The sequence below is a fragment of the Acomys minous genome (assembly GCF_964271855.1).
Source record: "Acomys minous genome assembly, chromosome: 10".
Taxonomy (NCBI): Eukaryota; Metazoa; Chordata; class Mammalia; order Rodentia; family Muridae; genus Acomys; species Acomys minous.
Window position 1 is genome coordinate 38,524,018 of NC_140491.1, and position 22,387 is coordinate 38,546,404.

The following is a 22,387-nucleotide window of genomic DNA, read 5'->3' on the forward strand; positions in this document are numbered from 1 at the left end:
TTTACTTTCCATTGGTTTTTTTTTTTTAAACTAAAAGCATGTGGGAATTGAATATGTTTTACAAGATACCATCCTTTACTATGTCCTCGGCTGCTCCATAATTCTGCTGCAATTGGAATCAGCAATATAATAGCAATAAAGCAATAATGCTCAAGAAGAAGTTGGCACACTGAAGCACAATGGATTCCCCGAAATACTCCCTTTGAAGCGCTGTCTTTGCTCAAGCCTTCTGGTGTCCTTGCTGCTGCCTGATGGGTATCACTTTCTGGCCTCCACTCCTTCTCTAGTGTGGGGTCAGCTGAGCTGGCCTTCCTTGGAGTTCACTTGAATGCAGTCTGCTGACACTAGCCTACCAGCAATGCCTTCTCTGTGCAGGGACAGGTTTGTCAGAGGGAGAGGTGTTCTGAGTGCTCCACACTTCCTCCTCCCTCTCCTCTCTGGCCCCGTTTCCCACTTCTTGTCACACTGGTGTTGGATGAACCTGCCTGCACAGAGCTGACAGAGAGCAGAGTTGGCTGAGCACAGCCAGGAAATAGGAGAGATGTTAGCCAGCTCTTCTCGTTCTAGAGTTTTTGCTGTAGTGGAAACACCTCCAGTTTAGGACACTGTCAGAATATAGCTACAGACAAGGATGGTCCCCCAAGCTTTTGAGCAAACTGCTTAGTTTTGCACAGATTCTTACATAAAAGATTACTTTTGTCTTGGCCCATCAGAATGAAATAATGTTCCTTTTGAGGGCAGAGCTGGACATCTCAGGGAAGTAGGTTCCCATAAGGATGCTAACAAAAGCTCAGCTTTAGAGGTCCAGTTTGGACGCCCTTGACGTCTTTCTCTCCTTGGAAAATACAATCGCCGTCCATGTCTCTTGTGAACACGGGGGATGGGGAGCTGGTCCCCTCCTCATTGTATGATTTAGGAAGTGCCTACATGTTTTAGATGCTGCTCAGCTGTGTTTCTTTGTGAAGATTTGCATGTGCAGGGAAGCAAAGAAGAAGAGGGCTCGTGTGCGCTCCAGAGGAAGCGGGCAGATTCTGTCTGTGCACTAGCACTTCCAAGTGAGGTTCACGGAGGGAGCAGACAGGAAGGAGTAGAAGCCAAAGAAACTCTTCCAAACACAGGATCCACTTTCTCTGCTGCTTTCTCTCTCTCTCTCTCTCTCTCTCTCTCTCTCTCTCTCTCTCTCTCTCTCTTTCTCCCTCCCTCCCTCCCTCTCTCTCTCTGTTTCTCTCTCTCATTTGATTGCGCTCCAGAAGCTTCTGGCCACATCTCTGAGTTGCGGGACTGTAATTCTGTTTGAGACTTTTGTGTCTTCGGATCTTATATGAGTAAAGACTCTGTCCATATTAAATATGATGATCTTTTCCCTACAAGAAAAGGAGTGCTAACGCTTGGCCTCCTGCCTGCGTAGACGGTTCTCAGTGGTGTTCTTCTTGCCCCTCTCCCCTTTCCCCCTTCTTCTTGCCCACTCTCTTTCTCTTCCCTCCTCTCATCCACCCTCACCCCCTCTCACCCTCGCTGTCTTCTATTCTTCTCCAACTGTGTCTTCATTCATTCTTCACATTAGGAACTAGCGCGTGGGTGCCGCACAGGCTTAAAGTGACAAGTCACATTGCAGTCTCTACGCAGAGGACCAGTCAGTCACCCTCTCTCTTTCGTCCTCTGCCTTGACCACTTACACTCCCAAGGAGGACTTGAGAGATCATTTCAAATGCACACAACTGTCAGTATTGACTTTTTTTAAAAGCTGTTTTATATATTTAACAGAGTCTCAGGTGGTGGTGCACACCTGTAGTTACAGAACTTTAGAGGGGAGTGCCAGGAAAATCAGGAGTTCAAGGATAACTTTGAATTCAAGACCAGTCTAGGCTATCGGAGACTCCGTCTGAAACAACAGTAAACTGCTTATCCCAGATTTGGTTCATGGGACACATTTTGAGTATTTGCTAAAAAATGAGCAATTAAATGAACAACAGCACCAAGTGAAAAGTACTGAGGACCCACCAGCTACTGCCACAGTGCAGCGGCCTCTCAGTGTAGATACCTACAGGGCCAACTTGTTAGAGACCCAAGTGTTCAGCTCTAGAGCAGGCTGCTTCCCAGGCAAGCTGTCAGTCTCCAGCCACCATGGCGATTGGCTCTAACTCCCCATGCTGTGGCCTCTAAACTTGTCAGCTGGGCCAAAGCTGCTTGTGTTACCACACTACAAAACTACAAAAGTCTAGCACTTGGTGGTGCGTTAGGAATATCCTATCACCGTGTGTTTCTGATAAACCTGTGGAGTCCTGCTAGCTCAGGGATTTGAGGGAGTGTCGTGGCCTTACTATAAACACAGGTTTCCTCAGAAAGAGCGTGGAAATGCCAGAGGAGAGCATGCACATGCTCCGAGGTACACAACTCAGCAAGGGTCTTAAATCAAGTGAACTGGGGGAAGAGAGATTAGCGCCATTGGAACATAGACACAACTCCGTCCGACCACTTCACCCTGCCAAACACTCTCAAGGCAATTTGAGAGGCCATCTCAGAACCCAACAGGGTTATATTTTAACTGGTCACTAAAGATAAGAGCTGGGACACTGCTTATGAACTCTCCGAATCTACACAGTAATATCAGTACTGGCCCTGGTGGGGCCTCTTGGGAGGCTCATTTCCTGATTCTCTGTCCTGTAATTGAGTTTAACATTATTTATTTTTGTCTAATTGCTACAGGACGGTGAAACAGATTTTGAGAAGCTGGAGTTTAAAAAAAGTGAATTTGAAAAGCCACGATGAAACTTGAGTCCAGTTGTGTGCCTTACAGGGATGTCACAGGCCTTTCTGGCACACTATGCTGCCAAACCAGACGGGGCTGAGTGTAGGGAGTGACATTTAAAGACAGATCTCCCAAGGGCTGTACATCCCACGTTTCTTGGGCAAAGTTCAGAGAGGCTAGACAAGCCTCCATTTCTGTCCTGCTCTCAGAACCAGGATAAGGATAATCCCTGGACCCCTCATTTTCCTGTGCGAGGAGGGGGAGGAGCTGGGAGACAGATGGAGCCTGTTTTCTGTGTTTTAGCCTCAAGTGCGGGAAAAGACTGTAGACATGTGAGCAAGTGTGTGTGATGCTAAATCCTCATTCTGATACTTGCTGGATTTTGGTGGACATGGTTTTTATGCCAGTACCGTAGAGGGATCCGTTTATGTCATCTGCTTAAATTTAGTTATAATTTTTTCATGTTGAATGATAAAAGGAAAATTTTACATAGTTAAAATAAAGCAAACATTTGGCCCTTTAGCATACTGTTGGGTTTTGCAGGCCTTTGTGAGATGTGAGCTTTGAAGGCAAATGGATCTTATGTGTCCTTCTTTGTGGCCCATTGTGGACAGGTGAAGTGGATGCATTGAAGTACTCTGTACTCTCAGGGCCCTGAGGCTCCACAGGTTTTATGTAGAGGAGAGAACCCATTTTATTTTTTTTATTTTTTTTGCCATAAGTGGTGAGATGAATATAACTCTTACAGTCTACCACTTCTATACTAGTTTCTTCCCTAACTTCCTCCTCCTTCTCTCCATCTTTCTTTTCCTCCTTCACATCCTCCCTCTGCCTCCTTCAAGTCCTTCATTTTCGACCTTCTTAGCAGTTTACCTCAGACCAGGAGCTTCTATAACTATCAATAGCTAGAACACTTTCGAGGCTGGTCAATGCTTTTGTGGCTAATGAAGGTACCTGTGAGGTAAAAAAAAAAAATCCTACTTTGAAATGTTAGGACTTTAGTTTGTACTCAGCCACTAAGTGCCTTTGGGAAAAAGGAAAACTGTTTAACGCTGAGATATATTGCCATTCGCCCAGGAGCAAAGTTTTCTCCTTATCACCTGGGAAAGCACTGTGTTCTTCCTCCTTGGGGAAACAAACTACACTGCTAGGCTAGTTCAACATGGCACAGTAAGGTTTCCTTGTGAATTCCCAAGCAGGTGTACCACAGGTGAAAAGTGAACTGTCTTAAACACGGAAAGCCTTCCAATCCAAATAACATTAAGCAAAACACAACAGTGGCTTTAAATAACAGGCTGAAATTATGATTAGCGTTATGTAGAAAATTATCTTAAGAGACAACCAGACCTCAGAAACGACAGCAACTCGTGCTTGAGTGGTACTCACATTAGTCAGAATTGTCTCTGGTGGGCACAACCAGGCTTCCAAAAGGGTGGTTTTAAAAGTCATTCAAACTTCCAATGTGAACACGAAGATTCAGGGGAGAGTGGGGGTGGGGTGGGGGAGGAAGCTCAAACTCAGAGACAGGAAAACGTGGGCTAGATGATGCCATTTTCAAATAAAGTAAAATTATTAGAGATCTAAAATGACACGTCGGGCTTGAATGATTTTAGCCACTGCTGACCTTGTTTAGCCAGAGGGAAAAGAGAAGAAAGGCGAGAGCACACGAGGAGCAGCACACGGAAGAAGCTGGATCCAGAGGCAGGTGACAGGCTGGCTGGTCTCTCCCCTACCATGCAAAACAACGCTAGGTGGCAGAACACAGCAGCACTCAGCAGCCAAAAGAACACTGAACGGCTTGCCCAACTCATGAACGCCAGGATCAAGATGTGAGTTTATAGTTCACTGAAGTAGTGAGCCTATTATGGTTTGGGCAAAACTCACAGAGACTCTCTGTGTAGTGTGTTATGTGTGTAACAGGATGGAATCCAGGAACCTGCGCGTGTTAGGCAAGGATTCTGCACTGAGCTGGGCCCCGCCTTTAAGAAGACTCCATTTTTCCTCTGGTGGGCTGAGCATGAGCAGTCACACGAGAGAAGCTGGCCCTAGGGATGGAAAGTTCTGGTAGCCCTGCCCCAGTCTGGAGATGCAGCTAGGTCTCACTGTATAGCTGGGGAAAGCGGTCATGGACTCAAAAATGAACCAGATCTTCTCAGAGATCGGCATGTCGGGGGGAAAACGGAAGCTGAGTAAAATAAGAGGCCGACCAAGAAGGGAATGCATCGTATCTTGCCTTAGGGAATGGCGGGGGGAAATATGAGAGAATTCCAGAGTTCAGGACTGAGGGCTTGGGTAGGCCTCCAGAAACCATCCCATATGTATTAAGAAGAGCTGCTCTGAGTTACCCAGAGGACAGCCGCTGAAGCGGGTTGAGCAGTCCTCCCCAAATTTCATTCCCACTTAGAACTGCAGAATGGGGTTTTATTTGGAAATGCGATCCTTTTTTTTTTTTTTTTTAAATCTAATCATTTACAGATGTTGTGCATCAACTTGGAGTTTGGATGGGCCCTAAGTTCAAGGAGTGGCACCTCCTTTTCTCTACATACTTATGGGATGCAACTTGATGTCTTTGTGTGTGTTCCTGGCGTGGAGGGAAAATAAGAGAAGCTAAGTAGCACAGTGGTGACTTCATCTCTTCCTGGTGAGGATATTTATAATCCGTTGTCTTCGTGTTTTCAAGCCTAGTGAGTGGCATCTTTATGTGCAAATAGAGGGGGATATGGACACAGAAACGGGTGGGAGGAGTCAGATGAAGAAAGACCAGGGACTGCAGTGATGCTGATATAAACTAAAGAGTGCTGGGGACTCCAGAGGCTGCGAGGCAAGTAATGGACCTCCCTAGAGTCTTTAAAGCCAGTACCTCTTGAGCACCCCAAGGTTGGACTGCTGGCCTCCAGAACTGTCTCGGACCGTCTCAGTCCTGGCACATACACTGATACCAATCTAATGACTTATAAATAATTATTCAAGATTGATAACAACATAATTACACTACATCCTGTATTTTTAAATTATATAAAAAATGTATAACCACAAAAAACCCACCCCCATCTCAAAATGTATATAAAAACCTGACTCGTTTGCCTACAAAATATACTGAAACACAAACTCAGTCCTGAGTTTTGTCTCTGTTTGTCACTCCCCTATCTCTTGCCCACTGATGCTTCAAAAACTCCTGATCCCCAAAACCTACACCCGACTAAAACAGCCCATGACCCAGAACAATGAACGAGGCGAGAAGTTTTTACTGTGACAAACACCAATTCTGTAGGACTTTATCATGGTAGTATTAGAAAACAACTCTTCACAAGCATTAAGCATTTAGCGGTACCAGGAATGCTTAGCAATTTGGACACACACGGCCTGGTTCTAGGACTACTGTCTGATGGCCATAATTTAACTCCTTTGTGCTATGCAGAGCATCAAGTATGGACAATGGCAGAGGCCAGTACACATGGCCACAGTAGCTGGAGAAGACTGTGTGGTCCAGACTTTTCAGGTTGTGGTTGACACATCTCAGATGGGATGGCCATATAAAGGACTTGTTGCAGTCTGGATCACTGGGGAGGAGGCTCTTGTTTTTTCAGCATGTCTCAGAGCTTCATACCAAGGAGCAGGCCTCTTCTTATGCCATAGCTCTCAGAAAGACTTGGTCTTATTGTGTCACATGTGCATGCACCCATGTCTCTGTAGAGACGGGCGAGGAGAGCTCAACACGTGCTTTTACACGCAGTGAGCCATTGCTGCTGTGACCAGGATCTGTAAGTAGTAAGAACTGATCCAGACCTGGGATCCCACTGTTCCTTGGGTCCCTTGCATGTCCCTTCAACAACATACCCAACTGATTGAGGATGGGAGCAATGACATATACTTAGACACTAGGCTTTACCACAAATTCCTTAAATTCAACCACGTAAAACGGCGCCTTTACAGTCGGAGAATAAAACCACACTTTCCATGTTCGGTGCCAAAATATGATGCAGGGCTGAATGAGACAGGGAAAATTTGAGATGAACGTTTGAGTCCTTTGGAGGCTTGTGGACAGTTAAGTGCTTGGTCGGTTGCTCTATGCTCATCCTCAGCCCATGGGTGGCGGTGTTGGGGGGTGGGTAGGGGGATGTGTGGTCCCTCAGCCTCTCTCTGGCTTGGGGAATATGCCTGTGATGGGGACACTGAACTAGCCGTACTACTAGTCTCTTTAGACATGCACACCAGGCTTGATACGAGTCCTTGTCCTGCCCATATGTCCACACTGTCTCCATCTCTTAAATCCTCTTTCTTCTGGCCACACCCCATTTTTTTCTGATCTCACTACTAAGGAAAGCCACCACCCTGTGCCATAAATCACCACAGTGTTCACCAAAAACAACTCCAGAGCAACAAAGACAACATCCAACAGTGATGCATAGCCAGTACCCAGAAAACTGCTCACTTGAAGTGACAAGACTTTCAGCATGAGGTATGTGGGCATTGGTTTAGTGTCCAAGCCAAGCAATTGAACTTGATCTGAAATAAAGCAAACTATATATCCTGCACACACACACACACACACACACACACACACACACACACACACACACACACACCTTTTCAGCAAACCCAGTTACTCAGAATGGAGAAACTACTGGCTCTCCTTCCCCCTGCCTTGTATCACCCTTACTACTTTTCTTTGTGCTCTTAGTAATGGTCTCTGTCACAGCTGGGAGACCAGTGCAGAGTAAGCCAGTTAAAGTACTTTCTATAACACGGAAACATGGACCCTGCTTCTCAAACCTGCTGCCTGTGCTCTCCAGTGGCCAGGGCTCCGCATGCGCTTACCTTCGCAATCTGCACACACCAGTTGAGCAGGTACTGAGAGCCTATGTTGTCCCTGTGCTCTCGGACATAGTCCAGGAGGCAACCATAGGGCATGAGCTGTGTGATGAGCTGGACAGTGGAGGTCAGGCAGATGCCCAGCAGGCGGCACACATGAGGGTTGTCCACACTGGCCATCACATAGGCTTCCTACAAGGCAAGGACAACAGATGTTATCACAATTGCTTCCTGGTGCAGTGGCTGATGGGAGAGGTGCTCGGATCCCTTTCCAGGTAAAATGGAGTGACTGTTTTGAGTTCCAATGTGTGTAGTCTGTATACAAATGTCAAGGGTATTTATGTGAGGCTATTAAATGCCCATATGCTGTGGTAGGCAGACTTTTTTTCAGTGTCATATGTTGGAATTCTACTTGATAGGGAAAAAGGCCCAAATGGAATTTGCCGTTGGCAAACGCTCTGATGAAAAAAGACTCTGAATCACTCCCATAGTTCAGAGTTTAGGAAATGCTAGGGTCTTCCTTAAGAAGACCCCCCTCCCTACACATCAAGGTTAATGACACTGCTAGGCTTTTGTGGGGGGTTTAAGTTTGGCTTTCAGATGTGCTGGACAATGACTAGCTCACTTCATCAAGAAGCCCTGGTCACGGGTCCTGTAAAGACCCTATTTCGCAGGAGAGATCTCTGAGGCAGCAGGCAGTCTAGAGGAAGATCCCGCTTCCTGGCATAGGAGACTTGATCCAGACTGAACGTTGACTAGTGGGAAGGCATCTGGGTCAGCAAACAGCCCACAACACCGCTGCAAAGATGGACTGGAGAGGCATTTTCAGGGTAGCAGTCCCAGCCTCTGAAATGTACATCCATGCATCAGAGACTGTCTTATACATTCAGATGCTCACGCGTGCTTACACACGTACACTTGCATACACACTCACGCGGAAACGCCCACATACAGGTCCACACGCTCACACATGTATGCTGTAGTGTAAAAAAAAAATCTGTTTTGCATTTTCTTTCCATTGCCTGGCCTACATTTAAACTGGATAAAGTATACGGAAAAATTATTAGGCCGTGGGATTGCCAGAAAATCACAAATCACATCTCTCTCCTTTGGGTCTGGGAAGCTGTACAATCATAACAGCAATGAACTCCTCTGGCTGTGCCTATTTTTCTCAAGATGTGTTTGAGATCTGGGCACATATTGTATTCATTTTGGAGGGGGAGAAAAACATCTGCAAAGTGGAGCAGGTCGAGAAGCTTGGCTGCCATAGGCTGATGATGCCTGGGACAGGAACAGAGCCGGTGGGGTGGGGGGGGGGAGGGGCACGGCAGCGTGGGTGTCAGGCCACACAGAGCCTGGAGCCCTGCCAATTGGTCCTACTAAAATACGATAGACAAACAGAACTGGGCTATCGCTTCCTGCCTGCACCCAGCACAATGGGGGTGTTGTGTGTAGTCGTGTGCAAAAGTTAAAGTGAGCTTTGTTCTTCCCTGTTTATTTTGGACGTTGGGAAGGAGCATTGTGACCCGCAGCAAATGCTTGGTATCCCACAACAATCTCTGAACCAGCTGCGAGCAGGCAACACTCACGAGGGAGACCCTGGTGGCTTCTGCCCAGGCTCACTGCAGGCGGTCGGTCTCTCCCTGAGGCTTCGGTGACCCTGAAAGGCCATTATTTGTCGCTATTGCTGGCATGAGATTTGGAGCCTTCCTTGCTGTCTCACTCATCTCTGAATTATTTGTGTTGTGAATGGGGGGCAAAAGGTTCCAGGAGATGCTAAATTCCTTGAGAGGCAAAAAAAATCTGGACTTAAAAATGAATGGTAGGAAGGCCAGCGAGATGGTTCGGTGTGTAACGGTGCTTGCCGTGGCAGCCTGAGAACCCGAGTGTGATCCCTGAAGCCTTCAGCATACATAAAGATATAGGGAGAGAACCAAGTCCCCATAGTCATCCCCTGACCTCCACACATGTGCTGTGGAACATACATCTCAGGGCATTGCCCTATCGTGTCTACATGTATAGGAGTTCACTCACGTGCGTGCGTGTGCGCTCACACACATGTTTTAAAGAAAAATGAGAGATTGTTAATGTCAGTCTTTGCCAGTTAATTAAATCACTAAAAACCATGATAAGGGAGCTAGACCACCGAGTGTGGGTTACTGGAGCCATTCCCAAGGGCATGCCAGCATTTAAGAAGCACGCCCACTACAGGCTGTCCTTACGGCAGTGTTGCAGAACCTGCTATTCAGTGCCCTGTTGAAACAGGCTTTGCTTCCTTCAGCAGAAACCAGTTCCTCGGTGCTCGGTGCTCGCTGCCACTGAGCCCTCAGGAACAGCACATAGCCATGGGTCTGAATGTCTGGCAGACCCAGCCTCATGGCAAGCCACCCAAATGTCATCATTTGCTGGCTGTCACAGCTGTGACAGGTGACACACGAGGAGGAGACCAAAGGTGACAAGAATGAAGATGCACGGGCGAGGGCAGAGGGAACATGGACAATAAATAGAAAAAGAGGTCAAAGAGCAACAGTGGAGCAGAGGCCTTCAGTGGAGGAGTGCACTTGACTTTTATGCCTTTTATTATATCCACCTCCAAGCCTTCCAAAAGCAGATCTTCTGCTTCTCTCTGGAGCACAGTTATCATCCAGAAGATTTTCAAACTGTCCTTACATCATTACCTTATAAACACCGCTCAAGTCCACATTAATGGGTATACTTTATCGGTGCATTCAGAAGGAGTTAAAACAGGAACTCAGGAAGCAAGATTGACTATACGATTTTCCTTTAAGCAAGTGTAAGTGAGAGACTAAGTAAGAAAAGAAATCTTCACAGTCCTCTAGCTACTTGTCCCCCTGGTTATATTAATAAGACTTGGCATTGATTTGTAAACTCGAAAATGAGAGATAATTGTGCTTGACAAGTGTATTGCCAGCATGCGTGATTTTCTGTGACATGGCGTTCACGTCTCATCTCTCATTAGGAAAGTGCATGGTGGAGCTTCCCTCAGCGCCCTTTGCCTTTCACCTTTCCGTCTCAGGACAGGACTCGGTTTCAACGTCTTATTGGAAGCTCTAGCCATTTCCTAGATGGTCTCTTTGCATTTCCCTCTTTGTAGCTGGGTTCAGCCCTCTCGCGGGCTAAGGAGGTTAGGAGAAATGGAGGAAAAGTCAGTAGAATTCATACTCTGGTGCCTCACCTTTGACCATGTCCCCTGGAGGGAGAGACCTGGTGGCACTCACAGGAAGGACAGCAGGTTACCAAGAAGAGACTTGATACCCTATGAGCATATACAGGGGGAGGAGGTCCCCCTCAGGAACAGTCATAGGGGAGGGGAATAAGGGGAAAAGAGGAGGGAGGGAAGAATGGGAGGATACAAGGGATGGGATAACCATTGAGATGTGACAAGAATAAATTAATAAAGGAAAAAAAATAATATGTTCTCACAGAACATCCTAAAGGCTCCAGGAGGTAACAATGATCAACGTGTGTGTGTGTGTGTGTGTGTGTGTGTGTGTGTGTGTGTGTGTGATGTTTAAATTAGTTGGGAGAAGGGTCAGAAGGTGGAACCAGAGTCTAGTAGGTTTCCCACTGTTGGTCTTTGGCATCTTTTATAAAAAACCTTTGGAAAAACATCTAACTCAGCAAAGCAAAGTGAATGTTCATATTCTTTGATGTACTTCAGATCCCAGGCATAGAAATCTGAGCAGTTTTCTTTATGCCTCTGTCCCCTCATCTGTAAGACCTGTGCTGTGGGGGTACCCTGTAGTCGCTGTGGTAACAAGTTAGCATTAAAACAGGCCCTGGAGAAGTAGGGTAATTCTTAGCTTTTATTCTTTGGGGTGTAGGGGCAGAGTGAGCCTTGGAGAGAATTGTGTTTTCTATATCAAGAAGAATGAAAAGAGATAAAAAACCGAGTGTTTATGATATGGAGATGGAAAATGCTTAAAAATGCAGGAGGCAGAACAGGTGATCTCTGAGACCCAGAAACCATGGGCAGTGCATCATAAAAAGAGACTCACATCAAGGATTTCCTTGTTGGCTTTTGGAGATGTGGCTTCTCTTAACTCCTTGATGGCCACAGGAATTTTCACTTTCTCACCTTCTGGGATCCAGAGACCCTGAGATTTAAGAAGAGGGCTGACATTAAGCTGAAGCAATCATGCCGGGTATCATGTTGCCTCATGGGCTGGGTGAATTTTACTAATGACCCCAATCCTCAAGGGCTCTGCGTGACAAAGTCCCAACAGGTCTGGGACCCATTATATCTCAGAGGGTCTTAGCTACCAGGCTCTAAGAATCTGAATAATCTTTTTAGATCAAAGCAAACAAATGCCACTCCATATCAGAGAAGCCTCAATTTACAGCAAATGGAGACCATCACAGAAAACCACAACTGGACACCAGGCAGAGATCGACAGGGGATTTTTTTTTTAGAGGATGCGCCAGAGCAATTTCCAGAACAAGAAGAGCCAGAATATCCGAAAGTCTGCTGTGAAACAGTCTTTCCTAGAAATGGCTGCGTAAACAAGTTGAGAACATTGCAATATCAATGAACGTGCTAAGGTAGAAGGCGGAAAATTTTCATGGAATCCGTTCCCTAGGAAAAAAAAAAATCTAGAGGTAATTATTGATTGCTGTGAGGAGGAGAATTAGCTTCTCCCAGAGATAAGCCCCCTTATTGGCTGTCCAATGCAGAGGTCATCCCTGAAATCATATACATACAAACAAAAAAAATGGATTCAGCAGGCTGTATTTATATATTTGTGCATATATACTATATGCACATATACATATATATCTATATTTAACAGTTATAATGAAAAAGGAGCTATGAGCTTGAGATTGGGAGTCATGGGAAAGGGTGGATAAAGGGTACCTGGAAGGGGAAGAGGAGAAATGGGAGGAGAGAAAGTGATCTAAGTATGTTCTAATTATTTAAAACAATCATATAAAACTCCCAAGAGGTTCAATGCCCCACACCCATGACCCCAGCACTTGAGACACTATTGATAGATAATTAAATTTAAGGTCAGTCTGGGCTATATAGTAACAGCTTGTCTCAAAAAAAAAAAAAAAGGTCAAAACAGCAATGAATGTTTGAGCTGGCATAATGGTTTGGTTTGAATGAGAAATGTCCTTCATGGGCTTGGATATTGAACCCTTTGGTTCCATTTGGTGGCATTGTTAGGAAAAGCATAGGTGGGGCTCCCTTGCTAGACCAGGTATATCGATCACGTCAGGTGTTAGATGAGGTTAAAAGTCTCACACCATTTTCACTTTGTTCTTCTTGCTTTGTGCTTGCATTTGAAGATTGTGTTCCTGCCACCAGGTCTGCAGCCTGATGCTGTGTGTCCCTGCCACTATGAATGAAAACTGTCTGGAATTGTGAGCTAAAATAAAGTCTTCTGTAAGTTGCCTTGGCCATGGTGTTTTTTTCCCCCCCAGCAACAGAGCAGTAACTAATACCGCTGGTTATAAATGCAGAGTGGGTCATTCAGGATTCTAACTGGAGTCAGACTTTATGACAAATGGATCTAGAGGAGAAGCTAGAGATGCTCACTCCTTGATTTATATTCTGACAGTGAAGACTAAGACTAAGAATAAGAATAAGAAGAAGAAGAAGAAGAAGAAGAAGAAGAAGAAGAAGAAGAAGCAGAAGAAGAAGAAGAAGAAGAAGAAGAAGAAGAAGAAGAAGAAGAAGAAAAAGGAAGAAGAAGAAAGCAAAAAAGAAGATGAAGAAGAAAAAAAGAAGAAAATGGAAAAGAAGGAAGAAGAAAAAGAAAAAGAAAAAGAAGAAGAAGAAGAAGAAGAAGAAGAAGAAGAAGAAGAAGAAGAAGAAGAAGAAGCTGCTGAGAAAACTCACTTTAGACACAGAAGCTTAAAATGAAAGCTTTATTTTCTGAGCTCAGGGATATGGCCAGGTCCGGATCTGAACTGTGTCCTTGAGAGGAAAGTTGTATTGTATATTTAAAGATGAAAACCACAATTAGCTCATACGGAGTGGGTGGGGAGGCAGATGGTGGAACAGGGAGGTCAGCTCTGACTCAAGTTATTTCGCTAACAAGAAGTTCTAGCTGACCTTGAAAGTGTGCTTGGCAGTGTTTAGGGTACATCCAAGGTGCAACCAAGTAAGTAGATAGCAAAGTATGAATTATGACACCGTTGACTCATAGAAACAAGGGTGCAGACAGAGGGTATATTAGTATGAGGTCAGCTTGACCTTTTGGCAAGGAATTTTCCCAGAGTTGGTGGTCTTTGGGATGGGGTTAGGCTGTTTCTAGCAAAATGGAGTCTGGCAGCTTTCAACATGATCTCTTCCTACCTGATACACCCCCAGTGTATGCCTCCATCACAGTCACTGACATCTATGAAAATGCTTCTGATCTCACAGTGATAAAATTTTTTTTCTTTCTATAACATGGGAGAAACACTATAATTCCTACACCTTCAGCAAAACAGGCAGATGTTGAAAAATTCAAAATGCTGAGGAATCTGATTTACTCACACGGGGATTGAGAACATGGCAAACACTGGTTCCAAGAAGCCTAGTGCAGACCTATCTCCAGGAATGTTACCTTATACACTGTGCCAAATGCTCCAGAACCCAGAACTTTGATTTTTTTGAATTCTGTTTCCTTTAAGATCCTCAAGAGGGCTTGGTTGGGAGCTTCTCCGCTGGGCGTAAGAGGTTCCACAAGCTGTGAAGGAGAAAGGAGAAGACCTGAGATGCTAGCTCTGTATTCCATACTATGTGACAAGCATACTAGATTGATTCAGAGCCAGAGTGGCCAACAGCTAGCAGCATGAGACCCTGCTATAGTCAAAGGGGCAATACGTTCACATGTGTTCAAAAGGAGCAATGGACACCTTTTCTTCAGAGCTTATTAATATACACTGGAAACACAGATCCTCTGAGATAAGCATTTAACACAACAGCTACATTTGAGGACTATATTTGCCATGTGCCTTTCTATGTCAGTCAGCTTTAATTGAAATACAGTAGCAAAAAAATGTCACACGATAATTTCTTGGGTCATCTCTGGAGCTCATAATACCACTATGCTTTTGAAGGAAAAGGGCTTTTAAAGTAGTGCTAGACATGGGTGTTGTGCTAAAGGCTGCGACACCTAACACCATGCCATCAAGACATCACAGAGGAGCAGCCACTATAAGAGTTCAGTATTTCTCTTCGTGAATCCTTTCTTACATACACAGTCAGGAGCTACCTACCCCTCAGGTAGGTTTCCACTCAGCTGTGTATTCCAAAAGACACCGACTAAAAACACGTATGCTTTGTTGAGTGGTGATACCTACATATAACTAATTGGGTATACTTGGACATGGTTTCTGATTCTTCTGTCATAACACAAAATTAATAATGATAATTATATATGTGCTATGAGTTAGGCAACTGTCTTCCAAAGACTCGTGTGTTAAAAATGGACCATGATGCCAGTAGGAAGTAGTAGGGCCTTTATGAGGTTGGGACCTACATGGGAGTCTTTTAGTTGGCTGGGGTCAAGATCAAGAAGGGACAGTGAGGCACTAGCACCATCTCCCTGGCATGAGGCGAGTTAATGTGCTCCGCCATGCACTCCTGCCCAAGGCCCAAAGCAATGTTGCTTACCCCGCACCTCTTAAAACCATGGGCCAAATTAACCTTTCCCCTTTAAACATGGGTTATCATGGATATTTGCTGCAATGAAGCTAAAGCCACGTCCAGGATATACAATTCTGCACTACAAGGTTCTCAAAGGCAGGGCCTCTTCTCCTCTGCAGCAGTTGATGCTCACGAGGGTGTTACTGATCCAAAAAGGCAGCCAGGCCTCACGGCTCACCTCTCTTTCCTGAAGCAGACGGCGTAGGGTACGTTTGCGGACAATGTGGCGCCTTCGCATGAACAGGCCGATCCCAAGGGCCACCACCACTATGAAGAGGAGGCCACCCACAATCCCAGTGGCAATAGATGGGATCTTGGGCCTGGAATGAGGTTGAGGGAGAAAAGAAAGTAACACTGGCATTCCACACATGTCCTACATCTTTTTGATACGTTGATCGCATTTAAAACGACCTCAGACACTGGGCTACTGTGTTGGCTCATGTAGAGAAGGGACTGGGGGCTTGTTCTAAGGCAAGGGTTCTCAGAGTTTTAGCTTCTTGGCTCCAAGTCAGTCATATTGTCCACATTTAAGAAACTGGGGTCTCACCTGAACTTCTCTCCTTATTATAATTATTTTTATAATCTTTTGATGAAGAAAACAGATAATATAAAATCCAGAAAGCAGTCCAGGCACCAATACCACTTTTTAATTTTTTTGCTTTCTGAGCATTTCATGCATGAGTACTGTTTTCACACCATTCCTACCCCTTCCATCTCCCTTCCAATCCTCTTCATGTCCCACGCCACTTAGCACTGCTCCTATGTGTTTGTGTTCAGGGCTGACCACCAGAAACTGGGGCTTGTCTCTGGAGAAAATTGATTCTTCTTCTCTTGGCAGCCACTAACTGCCTCTGAATTTTCATCTAGGGGTGGGGGCTTGGTGAGATTTCCAAACCCACGTTGGCGTGTCAACAGGCATGTCACTGTGCAGGTCATGTTTAGACAACCGTATTTTTGACAGTTCATGGGTGCAGTTTTCTTTCATATGTGGAGATAAAAGGCAGCATCCCCTGACTCTTACAGTCTTTCTACCCTCCTTTCCATAGTGTGACCTGAACCTTAGGTGTAGGGTTCTGTTGTATAAGCGAATACTGCTTTTGATATGAATTTGTATCTTGTCCTTTCTAAGAGAACATATATGCAATTGAAAAAAAAATAGCCAGGTATTTTCCCAGGGAGATTCCGGGAGACCGTCCAGACACACTGAGATGCCGGGTACGGTTCTCTACTTTCAATGCGATCCCCATGTAGATGAGCTCAACAGAGCCAAGCCTGACAGGATTTAGATATAAAAAGCATCATCATCGCTGCCGTGAGCGCTGCCCCAAGGTATCCTCAAACCCCAGGAATGCATTAACCGCTCTGTCTCACCAAGGTCAAGTCTAGTTTCAGAAAGATGGAAAAATCCAAAGTCACGTCTTCAATCTCACTAGGGACTATCTGAGTTATATTACTAACTATGAATTTTGAATCTGTAAGGATTATTTTTTGTTTGTTTGTTTTATGGTGATGCTAGCCTGAAAGTTATTATTCTTAAGAATTTACCTCCATTTGAGTCCACGATAAACTTATTCTTATTTTCAGGCAGACATGTTAATGAATAGTAAAGATTTGTTATTATCATTATTTACATATAGATAAGGTAGCAAAGTCCTCAAAGGCCTGTCTTAATTGAATCAACTGTACAATCATGAAATGGTAGTTTACAGTATTTCCTTCTTAGAGAGTACAAGTCATCTCCTGAGCTATAGACCAAACTCCTAATTAATAAATTTAATGAGCTTTTGCCAATAAAAAGTGAACACCGGAATACACAAAGAATGATTTGCTTTAGAGCATTATTAAATGAGAAGTCACAGTAGCTAAGACAGGCTGTTTAGAAAGGAAAAAAAAAAACCACCCAGTTAATGGAGAAACGATTGCAAAGAATGGCCACGGACTGCTTTAAAGGTCGGGATTGTGTGGAAAACCATATAAGAAGGTCATGGAGGTTGTCGAGGAAGCCAGGGGAGCATTCTGCTGGGAAAGTTTTCCTTGGAAACTCAGAGAAGGGACAGGATTCAGAAGGGTCCCATGCCTGAGACAAGGCTTCATTTTATTTTGCTATTTCGGTTGGTGGCAGAAGGGAATAGCTACCAGAGAATGAAGTTAAGGAAGAGACAGTAAGAGAAGGGACATGTGTAGACATGTCCATAACGGGGAGGTAAGCCTGAGCATCAAGGGGCATGTTGTCCACAGTCATCTCAGTAAGCCTGAGCATCAAGGGGCATGTTGTCCACAGTCATCTCAGTAAGCCTGAGCATCAAGGGGCATGTTGTCCACAGTCATCTCAGTAAGCCTGAGCATCAAGGGGCATGTTGTCCACAGTCATCTCAGTAAGCCTGAGCATCAAGGGGCATGTTGTCCACAGTCATCTCAGTAAGCCTGAGCATCAAGGGGCATGTTGTAGACAGTCATCTCAGTAAGCCTGAGCATCAAGGGGCATGTTGTAGACAGTCATCTCAGTAAGCCTGAGCATCAAGGGGCATGTCATAGACAATTTCATTTCCTCACTAGATGCTGCTGGCTGATGAAACCACTGTTGCCCGATGGCTCGGAACAGAAACTCATGTCTCTTGGACCAGCATTTCGGTCAGTGGTAGAAACTGATGAGAAACAAAATGACGAGGGAAGTTCATTGTCTTTTTCTGGGCAATGTGTTTCCAGAAGGAAGAAAGGAGAAAATGGTCCCAAGACGGACCTTTGTCATTTGACAAAAAAAGTTATTCGCACCACCTGGGCTAAAAAAAAAAAAAAAAGAAGAAGACCTTAAGAAGAGCTAAGACCTAAGTAAAGCTGTGGTGTCTGCAGAAACAAATCCAGAGGTCGAACAGGCCGGTCTTTATTGTGAAGGTGGCCCTAGCTCTGTCCATCATATATGCCCTCTGCTGATCAACCAAATGGACACATGGCAGGTGGGCAGAACCTGAGATCTGTGGCTGTTCCAGATTTGGAAGAAACTGAAAGGGCTGTTGGGAAATCAGAGATGGCTTCTGGCCACAGATTCAAAAGTTCTATCTGATGCAAAGTCATGGAACATACCCAATTGGACATCCACGAAGACCTGGCCCAGAACATCTGTAGGAAAAAAAGAGAGAGAGAGAGAGAGAGAGAGAGAAAGAAAGATATCCTTTTCATTCAATTTCATTGGCATTGTTTGATAATTTTCCACATTAAGTCATAAGGCAATTATGGTAAATTATTCTTAAATAGCGATAATCACAGTGATCTCAAAATTGGGTAGTTACTAATGTAGTTTCTATCATTAAATTCAATGACCTATAATATATTTGTAAATTTAGGTAGAAAATATTTTTTTTGAGTGCCAGAATTATTATATCCTTTGGTAAAGCAGCCAGGCCATAACGGAAATGTCACACAATATATAGTTGCCACCCACCTGGCCCCAAATGTCAGGATGGAGAGGGCAGCCGCACCCTAGCCACTGTCTCCTTATTACTCAGGGCAGGAATGGGTTCTAATAGCTACCCTCTGCTTTTCTTGGATTTTGAAGGACCAGTCCTCTACTTTCCGTTTCCCTCAGATAAAGCCATCTGCAATGCTTTTGGCCCTTCATCCCACAAGCCAAATTTGCTGCCATTGCCTCTATAAGTAGTGGGAGAGATACCCAGGAAGCCTGGTTGCTTCCTTCTAGATACACAAACAGATGATGGTCAAAGAGAGATAGGAAGCGTTCTCTAAAGTCAGTTAGACTCTCCTTCACACAGTGCCTGCTGTTCTGTTTATTGTTGAGCGTGAAACACTGGGAGCCCATGCCCGCTGAGGAGGTTGACAGTTTGGACGAGCTGCTTGATGGCAGGCAGCCTTTGAAAGCTACACTGGACAATTGCCATTGATTGTCAACAGGAAGCTGTGATCAGTGAGTTCAGAGGGAAAGGCAAACCAGTTCACATGTAACAGGACGACCAACAGGGGCAGTGACAGCACAGATGCGGCAGAAGGGAAGGTTTTGGGCATCACAAGATTAAGAAACCAGTGGGAAAGCTGACAACCTTATCTCCTGCCTTTTGACTCCTGATGGCAAGTCAAGGAGGTCGCACCATTTACTCCTGTCATAGTCTGTCTCCGGCTCAATTCCTTCTTTCGTGGCAAAATATTTATCACTATAATTGTAGTGACAAATACATTGGGGCATATAACTAAAATGGGCACATTCTTGTAGAACTTTGTTTCATTTACCAGGATAAAAAATGTCAAGAAAATGCGCCTTTTTGTTTAATATATAAAATAAGATTCAATTTAAAGGTTTATCCAATATCCCTACACATGCTGAGGTGGCCGCATCTGCGGCTCCTGGAGTCACGTGGGTTCCTTACGCTGTAGTCTGGCTTCTAACAGGGCTGGCTCATAAATTGTAAGGATTGCTGAGTCCCCAAAAATATTTTCTTCCCCATGAAAACAGGAAAAGTGCTATGTTTTCTGAAAAATTAGGGGTGCAGTGTGCTTGATGACTTACACACCATAAATATTTAACTAGGGAAAAATGTCCTTGTTTCCAATTGTCCTCATTAACACTTCGCCATATTTTTAAAAGTAAATCCATTTCAACCAAACAATTTCTGTGTAACTAAAAACTTCAAGATAAAACACAGATAATAATAGCAAGACTCTATACAAGTATAAGTTCTTCTCTGACTTACAGAACTAGGAAGAAAATTTTTAAAAAGTCAAACCAACTGACCAAGCAAAATTTTAATTTCTATTATGAACAAATGCCATCTTTCTATGCTTAAAAAATAATTATTCAGGGGAAGAATGCATACTATCAATTCCTCCTGCTTGGTGACTTTCAGGGTCCCCCTTAAGGCTGATAGTATGCATCCACAGACAGAAACACACATACACACTTATTTCCAAAATAAAGAAGGGATATGTTCATTTATTGTATATACTTCAGGCGGTTTTGTTTTAGAGACTCTGCTTCAAAGTTGCTTATTAATAATAACAAAAAGTGGGCTAAAAAGGAAGCAGAACATAATTTTCACAGGCTCTGCAGAGTTCACAAACTGGACGATGTAAACAGCATGCTGATGCACACACAGGCGAAACTGGACAAAAGTAAATGACAGCCACAGAGAGGGTACATTCCAGAACCCACCCCTGAGTCTCAGAAATAATATCTTAAAAGTGCAGCTGACTTTTAGCAAGATAATCAGAATCTCAGACCAGCCACCAGTGCAGTTTCTAATGTTGAAACACTGTTATCCTATCCTACCTGGAAATTCTGGCCCCTTTATGCAATCAGAAACTTTTGGAAAAGAAATTAAAATCAAATTAAGGTCCTCATGCTTGCTTGAAGAGCGTGTTACTGATTAAGCCATATCCCCAGCCCCTTTCCCAGCCCCCCCCATCCACAAAGCCCCATCCCAATCCTGTTTATATAGAGGGGGGAAGAGGTGACAGCTTGGCAGCCTTACCCATCCGTCACTCTTTCCCATTGGCACATGCAGTGCCAAGAAACCACAACTACCTGAGGCAAACATCCTGAGAGGCACAGTGATGTTCCTACCAGTCTGAGATCTTCCCACCAGCACATCACTGTTGCCACGGTGACCATGGAGTTTAAAGCATCTCAGGGCCCTGGCCTATGTAACCTACTGCCTGAAAACTTGGTAGATACTTCCAGTGAGCAAATTTTCATGTGCTGTTGTAGTTGACTGCTCTATACTTACCCATAGGTGCAGTTTGGATGGCAGAGGTGGCAGACGTTATTGGCATCTGCGTACTTCCAGACCAGGGTGTTGTTCTCCCCCATGATCCCAGCTGGGCAGGTCTTGACACAGTGAGGGCCATCAATATAGTGGGCACACTTAATACAGTTGTCTGGCCCCTGAACCAAGGTATAGAAAAGGTTGCATTTGTTTTATTTCTTTTTTTTTTTAATGGAAACTACTTTCTATTCATAATACTTACTATTAGAAAACAAAAGACAAATAATAAGAGATTTATCATCATTATTATTGTCATTATTATTATTTCATATGTGCATGCACGTCTGTGCACGACTTGTATGCCTGATGCTCATAGAGGCTAGGAGAGGGAATCAGATTTCCTGGAACTGCACTTACGGGTGGCAGCGATCTGCCATGTGGGTGCTGGGAACTGAACCCGGGTCCTCTAGAACAGCAGCCAGTGCTCTTAACCACTGAGCCATCTCTCCAGTCCTGCTGCACAATTTCTTAAAATATATGACAAGTTCTGGGATTGCTCTTGCCTCCTACGTCGACAACAAGCTACATTTTTTTTTTCTGACCGGTTGTGACTCAGATCTACTTTTTAACAATAGTATGTATGTATGTATGTATGTATGTATGTATGTATGTATGTATGTAGTTGTGTTTGTGGATGAAAATGTAGAAGCCAGTGGAAAACTTTTGAGAGTTGGTGCTTTCCTTCCACCATGTGAGGCTCAAGGATAGAACTCAGGCCATCAGGCTTGGCAGCAAGCCCCTTTACCATCTTGCTGGCCCTCAGATATTCCTTCTACTAACTCTAGCCAGATACACAAAGCAATCTGATTTGTATACTAAGAGAAAGTATTTGTTATTTTGGTTCCCATTAGATTCTCAGTCACTCTAGTACAACAAAGTTATATAAACTAAGTAAAGTTACCCGTAGAAAAAACAATGCACTTATTATACCCAAACATAAATTAAACTGTATTCTTCACTGCATTTTAACACTATTTTAAGACATTGTGGGCACCACACTTGTCAAAGTCATCTTGATTGGACTACATATACTTTATACCCAGATCTTTCTTGCATATCACATTTCAAGTTAAAAGGAAATGCTGAGGGAGGCCAGGCTTTGACTTGCTGAGGCACATGTTCAAAAATCCCTTTTTGTATTTCTCCAGGGAAAAGAAGATGGCACACGGCAGCGCTGGCTGCAGAATGGACTGTGAACGTGCGACATTAGATAAGATTTGTATATAAGATTTGTAAAATCCCCAGAAATGAAGGCAGTGGGGCTGCCTAGTAATGCGCTTCACACTTCACAGGGAACTGAAATAAACCTGTTAGGCAAGGACTTTCCCTTGGCAAAAGCAGCGGTTGTTTCACTGTACCCGTGAAAATTCAATCCAATGCCATGTGAGCCTGCAG

The 22,387-nt window shown here is 44.3% G+C and overlaps 1 protein-coding gene across 1 annotated transcript in view; it reads right to left on the bottom strand.

The window, feature by feature from the left end:
* Window positions 1–22,387, bottom strand: part of EGFR (epidermal growth factor receptor) — a 176,920-nt gene that overhangs the window by 15,113 nt on the left and 139,420 nt on the right. Inside the window, exons 15-20 of the mRNA XM_084797301.1 lie at window positions 20,954–21,111; window positions 18,303–18,338; window positions 15,400–15,541; window positions 14,137–14,259; window positions 11,581–11,679; window positions 7,568–7,753 (exon numbers count right to left, since the gene is read on the bottom strand). Of these exons, the coding sequence (XP_084653427.1) occupies window positions 7,568–7,753; window positions 11,581–11,679; window positions 14,137–14,259; window positions 15,400–15,541; window positions 18,303–18,338; window positions 20,954–21,111 (744 nt within the window). The remainder of the gene's footprint in view (window positions 1–7,567; window positions 7,754–11,580; window positions 11,680–14,136; window positions 14,260–15,399; window positions 15,542–18,302; window positions 18,339–20,953; window positions 21,112–22,387) is intronic.